Source organism: Copadichromis virginalis, linkage group LG2 (assembly GCF_057382275.1).
Source record: "Copadichromis virginalis isolate Kocher_CV1m ecotype Utaka linkage group LG2, C_Virginalis_male_GT1.1, whole genome shotgun sequence".
NCBI classification, from domain to species: Eukaryota; Metazoa; Chordata; class Actinopteri; order Cichliformes; family Cichlidae; genus Copadichromis; species Copadichromis virginalis.
This window is the reverse complement of record NC_140619.1, coordinates 5,817,672-5,835,356: the sequence shown is the minus strand read 5'-3', so window position 1 is coordinate 5,835,356 and position 17,685 is coordinate 5,817,672. Positions and strand designations below refer to the sequence as shown.

General features: G+C 37.9%; 1 protein-coding gene across 1 annotated transcript in view; it reads right to left on the bottom strand.

The window, feature by feature from the left end:
• Positions 1-12,454, bottom strand: part of glrbb (glycine receptor, beta b) — a 35,098-nt gene extending 22,644 nt beyond the window's left edge. The window contains exons 1-4 of the mRNA XM_085469201.1: positions 12,044-12,454; positions 8,326-8,454; positions 5,477-5,583; positions 3,978-4,045 (exon numbers count right to left, since the gene is read on the bottom strand). Of these exons, the coding sequence (XP_085325327.1) occupies positions 3,978-4,045; positions 5,477-5,583; positions 8,326-8,447 (297 nt within the window). The 5' untranslated portion in view covers positions 8,448-8,454; positions 12,044-12,454. The remainder of the gene's footprint in view (positions 1-3,977; positions 4,046-5,476; positions 5,584-8,325; positions 8,455-12,043) is intronic.
• Between the last annotated feature and the right edge of the window lie 5,231 nt (positions 12,455-17,685).

Here is a 17,685-nt window from a genome sequence, read left to right as displayed (position 1 = left end):
ATATGATTGTGACACGTTGCGTGTCACTCACTTCTCACATGGTTTGGCACCTAGCTAGCTGGTGAACATAGATATTGTTATTATTATTTCAGCCAGTGCAGAGATGTCAATTAACGCTGAGCAAAAACAGTTAAATTGTAGATTTTAAGGGTTATTTGTGTCTTTTATGTACCCCAAAACAAATTTTAACTTTACTGAGGAATTTTCCACTGTCCATCAGCATTTATACACTCACTTGCCAAATCATTAGGTACATGTGTTAAATTGCCAGTGTAAATATTTTATCTAATGGCAGCAAGTCAGTGCATTTAGGCATGTAGAGTTAGTCAAAGAAAAAAACTGCTGAAATTCAAACCAAGGATCAGAATGGCAAAGAAAGGAGATTTAAGTGACTCTGAGCCTTTCTAGGTTGTTGTGCTGCTCTGAGTATTTGAAAAACTGCTGGATTTGGATTCTCTCACACAACAATCTCTGGGGTTTACAGAGAACGGTCCAAAACATAGAAAATCTCCAATGAGCTGCAGTTCTCTGGGTAAAAATCCAATGTTGATGCCAGAGGTGAGAGGAGAATGAAAAGACTGTTTTAACCTGATAGGGAGGCAAAAGTAACTCAACCACTATTTAATAACCAAAATATGCAAATACTTGGCAGGGTCGGAGGCAGGGTCAGAATTTGGCATAAACAGTTAAGGAGTGGCCCATATGATGCATTATTTTCTTTTGAAAGGGGAATCTTGCAATCAAGCTGTTGATATCTTATTTTATAAGATATCATTTCTATACAACCACATTTTAGACACCTGTGTTGAACTAGTCCTTGAGCTACAACATGAATAGCTTCTGGTGGCTCTTCTCTGTCTGAGGGAGACACGGGCCAATTCCCACACCTTTTCCTTCTCTAAAAACTAGACAAGGAAATATATCTTGCTTCTGGCTCACAATCAAGCTGCCAGTACAACATTCGATTCCAGAGAGATTTAAGAACTTTCTATAACCACTGAGGGAAACTAAAGCTGAGAAGCAGTAAAAAAAACATATATAACAACAATTTATTCCATCTCCAAAGAAAATTAGTCATTGTTTTCTAAAGATTATAATCATAATGTGAAAATAGGTATGTTAAATATAGTGAGTGTTTGGTAGAGGGAGGTGTGAATAATGAAAGAAGGTTTCCTGAGATCAGATACCCCACAGAGTGAAAAATTGAGGGTAGAGGTGACCAGCTGTCTCTTCCTCCTTCTGCTAGATTTGTTTCAAACCTTCCTCACTTTCATTCAGTTTATGCCTAGGCTGGGTGTCCAGGGGGGAAAAGGAAGAAAGGAACAAGCTACCCTTTTGAGAGTTGTGCATTTTTCTCTTCCACTTTGTCTTTCTTGGCTCTTGTTCTTGCTTTCTTGATGCTCCCTTTTTGTCTTCGCTGTTATGGTCTCTTTCTTCAGATTATTCTCGCCATTTGCGGTCTTTATTATTCCTTTGCTTTCATCACACTTTGAACCATCACACTTTTTAATTTTATTCCCGCTTCCTCTATCTTATTCTTTTTCACTACTCAATTTCCTCATCCCTGTCTTCCATTATCCGTCTTAATGATCTTTGGCCTCCTACTGTCTGATTTAATCTTCCTTCTCCCATCCATTTCACTTTACCTTTGTCTTTCTCTCTCTCTCTCTCTCTAACATGGTGTCTGTTTTTCACACTTTCCTTCACTGGTCAAAACTTTTTCCTCGAGGTCTTTGTTTTCCTCAGCTCTTTCTTCCTCATTACCCTTCTTCTTTGTTTGTTTCCTCCTGATGTGTTCATTTTCTTCCACCATCTTTGGGTCCTGTGATTTGTAAGGATTTTCCACTTATCATCCTAAGTGGTCTATAATAGAGTGAAACTCTTGACTGGAGTATTTTATAAGCAAATACACACTACCTATCTGCTGCCAATCTTTTCCCCGTGTGGCAGATTTTCAAGCAGTGCCAGCTCCAGGATATATTATCCAAGACTTTGTTCAGAGTGCCATGACTCATAAAAGTGAGCATGATGGAACACTTAACCCTGCTGAACACTGATCATTCTTGGACATTTGGTTGTTTCAATGGCAATACAGCAAGGTCCATAATTTGTTGGACAAAGACGAAGACATTTGTGTAATTTTGTCTCTGTACATCACCACAGTGTATTTTAAATATAACAATAAAAATGTGGTTGCCGTGCAGACTTTAAACTTTAATTGAAGGGGTTTTTACAAAAAAATGTTTAGGAACTAAAACCATTTTTTACATAGTTCACAAAAACTAATTGGAAAATTGAGTAACAAGCAGTTTAATGGCCATGTAAGGCCAGTTTCCTTGATATTTTGTGAAAAATGGAGCAACCAAATGAGGGATGTCAAAAAGATAACTCACAACTTAAACTCCTGAATAAGAAGGTCAGATTAGACTTTGCCAGAATTAAAAGCGCCTGCACAGTTTTGACAAAACCTTTGGTTAGATGAAACCAAGACTACGTTTTACCAGAATGATGGGAAGAGAAAAATATAGAGAAGCAACAGCTTACGAGCCAAAGCATACTATATTACCTATCAAACATGGGAAGGCAATTTTATAGCATTGGCATGTATGGCTGCCACTGGAACCGGGCCAATGGGGCTTACTGATGATATGACTGCTGAGTGAGGTAGCAGGATTAATTTTGAAGTGTACAGCTCTATACTCTTTGCAGAGATTTATTCAAATGCTGTGAAACACAGGGCAAACTCTCACAGTGCAAACTAATCATGAGCCGAAGCACACCACAAAAGAAATGCAAGATTTTTTTAAGGCCAAGCAGTGAAAAAATCTTGGATGGGTAAGTCAATTCCACCATCTCAACCAAACAGATCGCTTATCTGATATTTAATACAAAACTAAATGTAGCATTTGGTGATGTCAGTGGGCTCTAGACTTCAAGGGAGTCATTGACTGTAAAGGGTTTTCATCAAAATATTCAAAACTAATCTTATATTTAAAATTATGTAAGTAAGCCTCTGAAAATGGGTGGTTAGGTATAAAAATAACTGTGATCCCTCAACAGTTGATGCAAAAAGTCTGTAAAAGCCCTTGAATTAAAGCTCAAAATCTGCATATAAATCACGTTTGATTTTAAATTCACAGTGTTTGTGTACTGAGGCAAAGTTAAGAAAAATCGATAATCAAATCATCTCTTTGTCAAAATAATGATGGACCTAACTTTAGGTTCTGTAACTAAAATAGGATCAGTTATACAACATTAAATAACAGGACATGGAGAAGGACACTGAAATGCATGTTGGCTGCCACACACATAAATACTGCAAAATTTCTGAAAGAAGGTCATATACATATTACATGTGTCAGCCTTAGAACAACTATAAATTTTACATTTTTATTAATCAACTTTCCATTTGAGTAAAAATGTGATTGTACTTATATGGGGAAAAAAAAGTCAAATTTATCTCACAAAAATGATTTATGAGTGACAATGTGACAAATCATACTAACGCTAAGTGGGAAGAAGGTTTGTTTTTTGTAATAAAGACATCCTGGATTAATTTCTGTAAAACACACATGGAAGAATAAAATAAAACTGTTGATTTTGGTAATTTGTGACATTACACTGTTGAATGATTGGATGTATCACACCAGGTGAACCAGTCTTATTAGAAACTGGGAATTTCCATTTATTGCTTTCTAAGTGATCAAGAGTCAACCCAGCTTCGTCCTTGAGTTTAATCTAGTAATTAGTATTCAAACTGCATTTCTTGATCAGCAATTAAGCCATCAGATAAATGAGGCATGCAAACCCCAGTCTTCATAATGATTCACTGCTAAATGATCTAATACCATCTAGAAAACATGCTCATGAATTCTCCCTAAAACTTGGCCAAAGCAGTTTTCAGCTCTCATTCACTGCTTCTGATTGGCAGAAGTATTGATTACCAATACTGTCAAACTGCAGCAGCAAGTCCTTACCATGGTTGTTTCTTGGATTGAGCCAAAGCTGTTGATGAAAATGTTCACTCTATCCTCCACAGGAATTCCTGGATTTAGAAAGAGAGAGAAAATTGTAATTTTGAAAACTGTATTCCTTGTGTCTAATAACTGCTTCGCCCATGTCTCAAAGCAAAGCAGTTATCAAGTACTGCTCCTGCAGTTTACAATACATTTGTTCTGTAAATCCATGTAAATGCATTCCTAAACCATACATATTGTACCTAGTGATTTAATTGATTATATTAATGGTCAGGTTTTGTGAAAGGCCCAGCATTGCAAAATAATAAAAATCCCTTCTCAAAATCATCCCATCTTCTTGCCAAGCTCACGCTGTAAACATTTACTGTATATTGGCACCCCTCCCCACTCAGCCTTTTGCATAAACTAATAAAACTGTTGATGAATGCAGACCGCTCACCCTGCTTTGAATAAATTATTTCCTTTGATCTGTTTACTTGAGGCTCACAAGTTTCACTGGATAAATTCTACCATGCAGGTCACAAAATTAATGCACAAGTTATGGCGTGTTATAGAGCTCACATCTTTGTTGCATTAATGTAACAAATCAAACATTAACTTGAATCAATATTCAAAGGTAATGCTGCTATTACTATATTCTATTATTCTATAGGGCCCATAAAAGCAGCTTGCCATGTTACAGCGAAGTAATGCATAAGGCATAGTTTAGTTCTTAATTTGGGAGATTATGATATGGATGCTAATGGATGAGGATTTCAGGCCACCCTGAAATGGAGAGCAGATGTTTGGCTGCTGGACCAGTCGGAGGGAGTGAGGGAGAATGCTAAGTCGGCTCACTACACATCAAACATTAAGTCCCAGATACAGCTCCTGGTGCCAAGTGCCAGAGCAAGGAAACTACAGATCCACCTGAAGACTGGGGAGACGATCAGTCAGACAAAGAGGCCACCAGCCACCTCTTTGTTATTTTCATGGCTGTTTCTGTGAGACAAACATAGTACTCCCAGTGTGATGTGTACAGTACACTATAAACACTGACGATGGATGGTTTTTGGGCTTTGAAAAATGAAAAATGAAAAAGAAATGACTGTACAAAGGTAACAGATGAGGCATGCTTCCACTTCAAAATCAAATTTTTACTTGTGCATTTGTCTGTAAGCTAGCTTTAGCAATTTTGATTAATCTGATTCCTAACCTTAGACAGATTTTAGAAATATCAACTTGTCCTATGCACGAGTGTCTATTAAAATCTGTCCATGCAGCAGTATCGGCAAGAAGTCAACCCAGGAACACAAGCCTTCTGTAACTGTTTAAGCACAAGTTACATTTGCAAGGGAATGCATTTTGATTAATGCCTCCACATTCCTACCTCCAGCATTAAACTCTTAGAAGAAATCTGGAGGTACACATGCACGTGTTTCTTTAATTAGCATGACAGCACTGCAGCTAGAATGTAAATTAAAAACGAGACAGAAACAGATAAAGAGCAGAAAACCTGCCTTTGAAGTTGGGCCTTATTCTGGGATCATAGGTGATCAGTAACCTGTTCAAGATGTTGCTGGTTGAATTTGCAGGGACCCGGGCCAGATCCTCAGATGACAGCTGTCTGCAAATAAAAAGACAGAGAGAGAACTTGAGGCACGATTACATTAGCAGGTCAAATTCCTGGCAGATGAACAGACAAAGTGCACAGTGCACTCACTTCTACTCTGTATACTCTTTGATTAAACTATAACCTGGGAGAGCTACCAGTCTGGGATTAAATTGGCTTTTAAGATTTGGACCACCAAGGAACTGTTAGACTGAGACAATGTTTAGAAATGAAATGTGCTGCTATTATGGGATGTTTCCAGATTATGACTGAGGAAGTTGACAAGATCCCTTGGGCTAATGGAAGACTCTTCTCAACATGCTGAATTTTGAAATATTTGCAGTGTTCATCATCTCAACATGTTTTCATACAAATATATGTTATTGAGCAGTAAACACAGGGCAGTTTAAGTTGTACTGACATTTAATCATCCATAAATAAAACATTTGGGTATGTGAAAAATTCTAAAGGATGCAAAAATATTTCATTTTAAAATCATTCAAGGGTTTTTTAAGATAAATGAGTGAAACGCTTGATCAAAGCACATATTATACTATCTTTATAAAAACAGCACTAGTTCAGTAAGCAAGCCAATAAGTAACCCACTGAAATGATTTTCCCCTGAATGAATCAATCTGCCGCACAGGTGACAAGTATAAATGACTTGTCAAGACAAATAATCTGTTTTTGTGCTATGTAGTTCTTTTTGTTTAAGTCTACTTCAAATGTTCCTACAAAATTGAAAAAACTTAACAGTGCTTGGTAAAAATATCACCAACAACATGACGACAATCAGTCAAACATCATTTGTTTTCATGTGCTTGACTAATGAAAAATACAGTGGGAGAAAAGGACGAGGAGGGGATCTGGCAAGAGAGAAAGGGGGAACAAAAATCCTCCTCCTGGGTGGCAATGAATGCTTCTGCCAAAGAATTCCCCCTTCTCAATACATATTATTATGTAAACCTTATCATGCACTGAGGATGGGCTAAAGTGCTACACAAGAATGCTGCGCAGTGTGTATATGTTCAGCGGTTCCCCTGATCAAAGTAAAACCCAATTCCCATCCGCTAAACCGCTTTTTTTCCTCCTCTTTTTTTAAGAGACCTTCCTGACAATCTCAAGCACAAGAGCTAAACTGGAACCAAGTGCTTTAGTTGATCCGCAAAGGCATCTGCAGCATTAAACACAAAGCATGTCATACAGCTTCCACTTGCCAATTTTCTACATCAAACAGTTTATCCCACATTTCAAGACTTCATTGTAGAGACATTTGTTACCATTTAAGGAAGAAGATAGCGCAGCTCTACATTACACTTAACTCAGCGTGCAGGACACAATTACGTCACATTCCTTTTGTGATCTACAGTATTTACATCTATAGTTTAAACCATAACCTGAGAATCACCTTTTGGCATGCACTGAAGAGGCAATGACAACCTGAGATCTATTTATGTGTATGGTGGAGAGACTGAAAAGTAAGATCCATTAGGTGTAAAATAGACAAAGTCCGCCATGCTTCAGCTCCATGCTGAATTGACAACATTGGTCAGGGTTTTTCCTACAAAGGGTAATTGTTGTCCACCCCTAAGATGTTTTACACCCAAATAGAAAAGAGGCACTGTAATAGCCATTCATCCATTTTCTTAACTGCCTAGCCTAATTACAGTCATTGAGGTGGGAGCACCTGGTGAAAACCCACACAGGCACAGGAGAACATTAAAACTCCATGTCCTGGCCAGCAGTTTCAAACCCAGAACCGTCTAGCTTTGAGCTGCTGGTGCTATTCAATGCACCTTCGTAATATGATTTTTCAAACCTACGTTCCTAATTGTTCTGCTATTAGGATAACAACCATTTTACTATCTGTACCCACATACTCATTTTAGGTTTGGCAACATTTTTAGTAGATAAAGGCAGATGGCTTAAACATGAATTGAGATGCGGTATTCAGCTAATTTATCTCCAATTTATTTACCAAATGGTCAGAAATATGCTTCAGAACTAAAATAAATAAAGGCAAGTTTGTGTTTTTAATAGATTTAATAGACCAACACTATAATATATGTATATAGAAAATGTTTTATATGAGGTATAGCCTCCTCTACAAAGGACAGTAGTTCCCCATCTGTCTATTGGCTCCACAAGTGTCCCGATCTGCTGAGGAACTGCTCTCCATTCCTAGATGAGTGCACCATACATTTTGTAATGGTCACTGGCCATGGCTGCCTCAGATGAACATGATGACTAAGTCCTTCCTGACCATTTTCAGTGGAGAAAAATCATATAAATGGTATCCAAGGAAGTCTCTGCATACGCTCCTGATCCAAAAAGTAGAGGCGGGCACCGTCCTGACAAACGGTGCCTGCCTCAGCACAGAGCAGGGTGTTTCCATAAGAATCTCTGACTAGTCAAATTTCCACCAAGAACAGTTAGATCCGAAGACGCTCTCATGGACATGTAAGGCTGAAGAAACATCATTAGCAAGAGCTAATGCTGACTGACTGAAGCCAATCAAGCAGAACCAAATTCTACTCATAGAAAATGTTTAGGTTTTCTAAGAGATTAAAGTGAATGGATTTAAAACAGAGATTGCAAACAAATTTCACAACAACAAAACTTACTTCTTTATTCGACTTGTATACAAGAAAAACGTATGCATTACTGTGTATAGAGCCATCAAGCTAACATGCCTAGTCAATACGCCAGAGGCCAATATGACACAGCACGATGTTGTTTATTCCACACGGTACTTACGATGGACAGTAAACATGCTTCCCTTTCTTCTTTCCTTTCTTTGCTCCTTTTTCTTTGGCAAATCCTCCGTCTAAGCAAAGAAAGAGAACTAGGAGAATAATGGCGACCTTCCTTGTGCCCATTCTGAACCTGTGTAAAAGAAAAATAATAATAATAAAAATTGTGAATAAAATGACCATATAAAATAAAAATGGAGGGACAAGAACAAAAGAAATGATTTGAAATTGTGAATCCAATGATTTTTTGTTCACATTCCACAAATTCAGCTGTTATGTGACAGTAATTCTATGGCTTCCTTGTTGGCTAGAGCTTAAAGCTTCAGAGCTTGTTGTTTCCTGAACACTGCAACTTTGCCCCTTATAGTTTTTAAGTATTTAATTATAGTTTTTAAGTATTTATCTTTTGTGATGTTGCACTGACCAGAGACATCTTTCAATTTCATTGTACCTGTGACAATGACAATAAAGAATATTCATTCATTCATACTCTTTTTAACATCATCGATTCATATTTCCTCTAGATGCATGTCACATACAGTAAATGTCTGAAATACAGATGAATCAGTCTGACAAGGTTTAATAAAGCAGAGCAAGTTCAAGCATAAATTCAATCACTGAAGCATTGCACCTGAATAACAATGGTCATTGAGGACTCGTCAGCTGAATGTGACCTTTAAAGGATAGCTGAAATAAATATCGCCTACAATATCCTTCAGTTTAGTCCAGAACTTACATCAAAAAGGCTCAATAGGACTTTTTTCTAAATGTATTTTTTAGATTTCAACAATCATGTTTAGATTTCTAACCCTTGGAGTGTTATGACCAACACTCCCTATTGGTCAGTCATTTCTTACAACATAATACTAAAGTGAAGGCAACTAACAGATAATATGGTCCTGTGTATTTACAGTAACAAAACTATACAAATGCACACTTACACAAACACACAGAGCATTTTTGCATTTCTTGATAGAGGCCATTAATCATCTTGCAACCACAGTACCTGTGTGATTCATTGTCCATCTAGAAGTGTTGCCCTTTCATTGCATTGGGATACTGAGACCAACAGCAAGGCAGCAACACCAGCTTACAAACACACACTCATCCAAACATATATCTTGTGTATTAACTGAGGCCGTCTAGACAGAAATACTCTCTGTCTGTCTCTCTCTCCTTGTCTCACTGCCTTGACCCAGCAACTCCCTGTCTACTCCTTGCCTTCACATCGATCATCATCTTCCTCAACAGAAATCCTTTCCTGAGTGCACTGAGAACTGTACAGAGTGCAATGCCTTTTGGCTCCATGCAAACAAGTTGCCCAAACAAAGACAACATTGGTTTATCGATTTGGAAAATTCCTGAAAACCAGAGGGCTGGATACTACTCGCCTGGCCAGCATAATGTCAAAGCTAATCCACACGTCTCAGATGGCAACAGCTGGAGCAGTGTCAAATGTTGGACTTCACAACTCAACCACATTTCTGAGAAATAATTTCTTATGCAACCTACAAATTCTCTATGCAATCTTCCCTGTTAGAGCCAATCTATAGAGAAATAGACCGCTGACTACAGTAACAGATGATCCAACAGACCTGGAACCACTGACGCCTAAAAGCCGGGTTTGCCTCCTGGACTTTTCAGAAAGGAAGACTCATACTCCCGCCGCCGTTGGAAGCAAGTGCAATATCTTGCTGACTTGTTTTGGAAGAGGTGGGTGCGCGAGTATTTGCCTATGCTTCAAGAGCGTCAAAAGTGGACTCAGGTCAGAAGAAATGTAACTGTGGGGGACATTGTAATGGTGGTCGACGAGTCAGCGCCAAGAAGCTCGTGGATGTTGGGGAGAGTTCTTCGTGTATTCCAGATGCTAAGGGTCTGGTGCGGCGTGTGATCATCAAGACAAAGACTAACACCTTAGAAAGACCCATTGACAAGCTATGCTTGATCTGTGAGAATGTCATGTAACTTGGAATGAGAAAATACAGTATATGTTCTGATCGGTTACAGGTTTTGTGAAAGATAATTTGAATGACCATGTGTGATACAGGAAGTGTTAATGTTATTTGGCTCTTTTGTAAGTGTTCGCTAATTGTCAGTCTTCACGCCCTCCAATTAGGGGGCTGGAAATGTTAGAGCCAATCTATAGAGAAATATTTTTGATACTGTTTCAGTTATTATGTTACATGTTTAATTTTGTATAATATGTTGTTAAAGAATAAATGCTGCACGTTTAATTTGTGTCGGGTAAGAAAACATTACAGCGCATGTGTGGTAGCAGGTTAGAGTGAGCCAGGACGGCAATGGAAATGTGCGCTGTAGCAGCAAATAGTTTTTTGACCGTGACATCTTTTGTTTGTATGTACGAGTCAGAAATAAATCTGAACAGCTCACATTAAGAAGTGGAAGAATTATTTTTTCGAAGCTTGGGACAGAAATTCGCCACTACATTCCCCTTTGCATTTCTGTAGGTGAAATCTCAGCTTCTTTCCACATTCTACCTGATAAGGAGAAGGATGAAGCAGAGGCATGTATACAACTAGTATGCATCGCACTGTAGCGAATAAAAGAGTCTGAATACCAAATAAGACATATTTGAAATTCTTGATAGTGCTGAACATTATCGCACTGGTTCATAATATTTGTTGGAATTGTGAAAGCTTAATCCTTATGCATGTGTCTTCTTATCATAGTTGCATTATTTTGTCTTCTTTTGAAGCGTGCACCTATACAACTTGAAGAGAGAAGTTAGTGATCTGCTTTTGTCAAAATATATCTATTTTGACATCTCTTTTGGGTCCCAGTCCCAAAGTGGAGCTCAGAGAAGCCAGTCGATATATAATTGTGTACAATCAAAATTAAAAAACAAAACAAAACCCTCAATCACGCGTCCACCCAACTGATATTAAAGCATAAATATGAGTTCAGCTGAAACTATAACTCGACCTTGGCACTGTCTGACTCATCTGTGTGCCATCACTGAAGAACATTGCCCTAGCTCTGTTTTACTAGGGGCAAAGTTAAAACGGCAGAGGCTTTGTCATGCAACGGCTGACAGTGACTCAAGCGGGCTACATGGTTTGCCCTACGGGTCATGGGATAATAAACAATTAAAGCCAATCTGTCACTAGAGCACAGTGTCTTTTTTTTTTTTTTAAGATTCTGGACATTAAACAAAACACCTAAAATTATTTCTGCCGGGAAGAGGGTTTACATTTAGGTAAATAAACGAATACTTATTTATTATATTAATGTTGATGATATAACAGTCCGGCCATGTCATTTGGTGGAACTGAGATATGTATATAAGTATAGGTCATATTCCTGGTAATATCACCACTTAAAACTAGATTATTTATTACTGCTTAATCCAATAATCCACGAGGAAAGGCCTCAGATGTATTCAAGAAAAATACTGAAATGGAACCAAAGAAAAATAAATCCGCACACTGCCGGTGCTCTCACAACCTGTGGCTGCACGTCGCATTCGGTCTCTTTCTAACAACAGAAAAGTAAGTAAGAGAGGCTGACACTCGCCCGAAGCCTGAGCATCAGAAGAGCAGAGGATACAGCGACCACCATGACGGGGGTGGGTGGGGGATGCAGAAAGAAGATGCCAACACATATGAACACGAGCATGCGATTTCACTACATGCGAGCGCACGCTATGAACATAAATAACACAAAGTCATCTCTCGCGAAACACGGTACGCAGTTCTGCTTACCGTTTGGCTTTGTCACCTGTCAATTCCTCAGAAATCTCGATCCACTCAAGCTGACTGTGAAAACAGTGGTTAACAGAGCTTCCACGACCATTCGCTCCCTTTCTTTTCCATTCTGTTTCCGTCTTCCTGCACTGAAGCGATTAGTTCAATTGGTTTGAGGGGAAAAGTTACATCTCGGCAAATTGCCAATTTTTTTTTTTGTTGTTGTTTTGGTTTCCGAGCCCGTTTGTTGTTATTTTTAAATCAACGTGTATATGGCTGCTGCCCTTTCGCCTTAGCTTGGGATGCCCAAGATGGAGGCTTGCGTGTACCTGTCATGCAACATGCGCAGTAGCGGCTGCACAGAACTGGAGAGCATCATTCCCATCAGCACCACGGACAGCCGCTCCCCGCCTCCACATCCACAGCCGCTGCTAGACGGAGACGTGACGGCAGGAAATAAAAGCTCTCTTTCACGGGATAGACGCAAACGCATCACTACTTATGGCTGGGACTGAGTGGTATTTAGCAGCAGATGGATGAAAATAGAGAGCGCTTTATTAGAAATTATGAATCCAATAAGATACTCAAGCTTCTATTTCTATGTATTATGTAGTAATAGACTGTGTGGTAATCATGTGCCGTAGTATGACCTAGACTATTTTAGATGTGAGATAAAAAGCTGATTTTTTGTATATGTGAAAATGTGACTCATTAAATCAGTGACAAAGAAGATAAAACAATATAGTCTGTGTTTCTATCATCCAGATAAAAATGATGACTGCTTTAATTGCATAATGCAGAAGTCTCAAACATATTTTAGTTTGTAGGACACAGAGCAATCTGATCTCACGTATTTTGGTGTAAAGAATCACAAACTCATTCTGAAGATGTTCATATTTCATAAACATTTACATTCCCTGCTTCCACATCCTCAGCTGCTGCTAATGTACACAACAGATGCCATACAGCCTTATATATTTTGAGTAAAATTTTCATTATTTCCACATTAAGGCAGCCCACTGTCGATGCAAAAAGTATCACCACAATGAAATGCATTGGCACAGCTTCTTGGCTTAACCATCTTTGGTGTGATATAGCAGACCACTGGTGATGTCAAGACGTCAGAGTTGAATGTAATTCAGAACTCTGGCTCAGTGTTGACAGAAAATCTTATGACTTTTGGTCTCAGTGTCCCCGTGCAATGAAAGGGCCTTTTTTGTGCGTGTGTGCGCCTGTGTGTGTGTCTTCAACAACTGTACTGTACTGCGAAACATCTTGAGCCACCCCTCATCTCTTTATATTTTTGGGGAAAATGGGAAATTGATGCAGCAATTTATTGAAACATGTGCAATCACACATGGAAATACAGCACAGAAGGCAAAAACAGAGTTTGTGCAAATTTAACAAGCTCGAAAGTAAATATTTGGTATGACCACTTTTATTCTTCAACACAACCTATACTCTGTTAGGAAGGCTCCCTTGTAATTTCTTTCATTTGTCTTTGGGAATAGTTTTCCAAGCTTCTTGAAGGACATTAAAAGCACTACTTATGATGTTGGCTGCCTTTTTTGGGGAAGGGGGTTCCATGCAGGTATGCTTTTACCGCACTAGCAGTATGTTTGGAATCTATGGATATGTTTGTGATAGGCTGTTAGTAATAAAGTGTGGTTCTGGTTCATCCTTCAAGTGAGGTGCATTTTCTTTGTTACACAAATGTTTCATAGGTCAGTGTTAAGTGGTTGAACAGAATAAATAAATACATAGATACATTAATCTTATGAAAATCCTCGGGTACAAGGACTAGACTGAAAATGACTGATAAGATGGTCAATGTCACAAAAAACTTTGGAAGACCTTGAAAACTATGGAGAACTATTACTTAAGACCACTTTAATAATTGCAAGTCTGACTCTTTGGAAGCAAAGTGTTAAAAAAATGGTTTCACGGCTCAAGACTTTTGCACAGTACTGTATGTATTTACACTTAGATCCACCACTGAACTACAAAAATGCTTTGTTTTTATACATGTCTTAGATTGTCACACAGTTTTCATTGGAAGATGGGGAAGGGAACTTAGAAAAATGGAAACTTGAACATCTGCGAGTTCATATTGGCTAAACTGTGTCTCCTAATGGGAGTGTGATGCACTATAAAGTTACTAAAAGCCCCAGAACAACTATTTAATGGACTTCTGGTTCTCAAATGTTGTTATATCTAAATTCAACAATTTGGATTTGCCTGCTACATCTGTGCTGTCAGCTTGTTTGTTAAAACACATTTAAGATTCTTTTGCCTTTTGCTGTGGAGTAATTGCTGTTTATATCCAGATTGAACACCTGAAAAAATAAATGAAACGGAGAATGGGTATATTAATGAATGCAGATCTTAAATCATAACCATTGACTGTGACAGAGTCACCATTAATTTTTAAATTCAGTCAAAAAGCTATTGTACGTAAAGTCATTTTATGGATCATATATAAGACTTTTTACATGTTTTTTGTTGATGAATAGTTGAGCCATAGTTTCCACGTTTAATTTTTATTTATTGAAATGGTTCATGTAAAGTTGTTGTTGACTATTGCAAAGAAATCTGTCTTTAAAAATAGGTTTTTGCCAGAGGTTTCTTCCTGTTAAAAGGGAGTTTTTTTCTTCCCACTGTCGCCAGAGTGCTTGCTCATAGGGGGTCAAATGATTGTTAGGTTCTCTTTGTAAGTATTATTGTAGGGCCTACCTTACAATATAAAGTCCCTTGAGGTGGTTGTGATTTGGCGCTATGTAAATAAAATTGAATTGAACTGAATTGAATAGGTCACAAAATAACTGATAATCTGGTGGATGATAAAGAGCGCTTCCTATTTACCTTTCATGTCTGCACAGATTTGAATGTTTTTCTAAGAAAAAACCCACATACATTAAGAGGGAAGGTAACAGTAAGTTTGATTTTTTTTTTTTTTGTTGTTGTTGTTCTTTAAATAGAAAAAAAGAAAAATCCACTGAGCTGATTTTCCCCACAGTTTTGAGCCATATCTCATGCATCATTGTGTCAAACAACTTGTGCGGTCTCCCCAAAGATGATCCCCGTGGTATGATCTTGATTGACAAGGCATTCCATTTGCATACACAAATTAATCAGTACCATATGCATAGAGATTAATGATTTATGTCACAGGGCAAAGCTCTGGTGTTACAATAAAGAGGCAGCCATTCAAGCACAAGGATTCTTCTGTGTTGTTTAGAAAAATGTTCGCTAGCCAGCTGGCTATGAGCCACGAGTGTGATGGACAATCCTATGCCATTCCAGAAATATGTCAGGCTGGATTGAAACAATCTACTGTGGTATAATACAACCTGGCATGAAAACCACATTTCTGCTACCACTGCAGCCCTGAAGAGTTATATGTGTTGTCACATCAAAAAGGAGTTTTTGACAGATCAAGAGACAAAGAAGTGTTACTACTAAGCAGCTTTATTTGTTTATTTATTTACTGTGTGCTGCTTAGTAACATGTTTGTTTTCATCTCAGAAGGATGGATCATTCTTTAACTAAACCCAGAGTAGCTTTGCTGACAGCACTTTAATTCAATGATGATGTAAATTTTTTGGAAGACGAACGGGTACATGTCATAGGAGCTGAGATAAGAGCAGTGAAAATGAATAAAAACTTCATGTAAATCATGAAGGATGGAGATAAAACAATATTTATTGCAAAATACAATACATCAGTTTCTGAAGAACATGTGATCTTTCTATTAAGGTGACTGCTGTCAAAATTACAGCTACAGACATTTTCCTATTTTACTATGTACAAGTAAAATATATTTCAAACTATATGAAGGTCTGCAACATGTTCATTAGTACATTCAAAAGGTAGTACACTGACACATACGAGGATTAGTATCTTCCAACTTCCAGTTCCTGGTTTATTGATTAAAGTCTTTTCTCTCTGCATGTCTGGCCTGTACACATATATGATCTTGTCAGTATCTATTTTACATTCAAGCAGCATGCTCATACGTCAGTAAAACAATAGATAAGGAGAGAAAATTCATCATTACACTGTCCTGGATTCCAGTTCAGTAATGTATTGATGAACTTTGGCAGTGTAATATGAGATCCTTGGATCATTAAATAAGCAGAATGCTATCATGGAAACTGAGTCTTCCTTGTCAGCAGTGCTACAGTATCCAAAATTATGATGGAGGCATCGAGCCAGAAATCTGTTAAGAAGGAGAGTTCCTTTCAAATATGTTTGGATCACTTTCCTGAATAAGGATTGTGTAAGAGGGGAAATCCTGAAGGACAAAAAGCTCTTTCCAAACTGAAATGTCTAACATAACTAAACGGTTACAGTGAATCAAGATTTTTAATTTTTAATTTTTTTAGCTATTCTGTTTTAGTTGATTCCAGCAAGATTAACAGCAAGATTATTTTTTTTTAGGTTTTCAATGCATGTGTTCTCAAAGTAAAAATCTCGTAGATATCCAGCCAGGTGTTCATCCCAGCTGCACTACCACACTGCAGACATTCATTCTTTCTCATTTTCAGGGCATCAAGCAGCAATAACAAATGTAGTCAGACAGCATTATTAAACTTATAATTGGATTTAAACTGAATTATATTCAGGTTTTGCTGTGGAGTGAACTCAGCTAAGCGATTATATTGGACAGCAGTGTATTTGATTTTGTGTAATTTATGCACAACTGAAGCCAAACTGAAGTCATGCACTTCAATACTTTTTGAATGAATGAATATACTGTATGTACAATATTACTGATGATCAGTTTACCACTTAAGCATATATTTATTTCTACTACAGCACGCTTTAGAAGAAGCAGCATTGTGTCCCTGAACACCTGAACATGATAAGCACATCTGATTCGTTTTAACCTGGAAATATCTTGAATCATCAGATAAAATATGCTTCCCCTGGTGGAATAAAAATAAACAAATTCCACACCCCTTGCAGTATCTTTAGGAATTTCAAGGGGCAAACATTGCCTGTAGCTCTGAGGGGCACCACCAGGGGGCTCTGGTCTCAAAGCCAAGTACAGCCAGGGGCAATTATTGAAACTTTTCACTTATCAACATGAGACCTTAATGTCCATAAAAGACCAGAATGTCTCTGATATAAAAGTTTGACTGCGTGCTGAAGGTCAGTATGCCTTTTAGAGGATGAATATGATGATATAACAGCTGATCAGGTACAGAGATAGATATATGTTTGTTATGTATGGGTGAGTAAATAAAATGATTTACTGGACTACACAGATAAAGTTCATGCTGCTGCAACAACTGGTTTTACAGTATAAATTAAGTAATTTAACATTTTCATTCACTTGTGTTTCTCTTCACCACAAAGGTGTTTTTAAAAAAAAAACAAAAAAACAAAAAAAAAAAACCTATGACAGATGTGTTTTCTAATGGTGACTGATGTTTGAGGGCATTTGTTTGCTTGACAGAATGCATCTCATAACAGCAAGCAAGTCTAAGGGGATTTAAGCAGTATACGATGAGTGTGAATTCTCCATTGTATACATTTCCACTTGCACTCTGCTCAGTGGACACAGAGCTCTCCTAGCTGGCTTGTCTCTGCATGTTTGGCGTGACCCAAATAGCCTAACTTGTTTCTAATTTCCTCTGTTTATTATATTTCTTTGT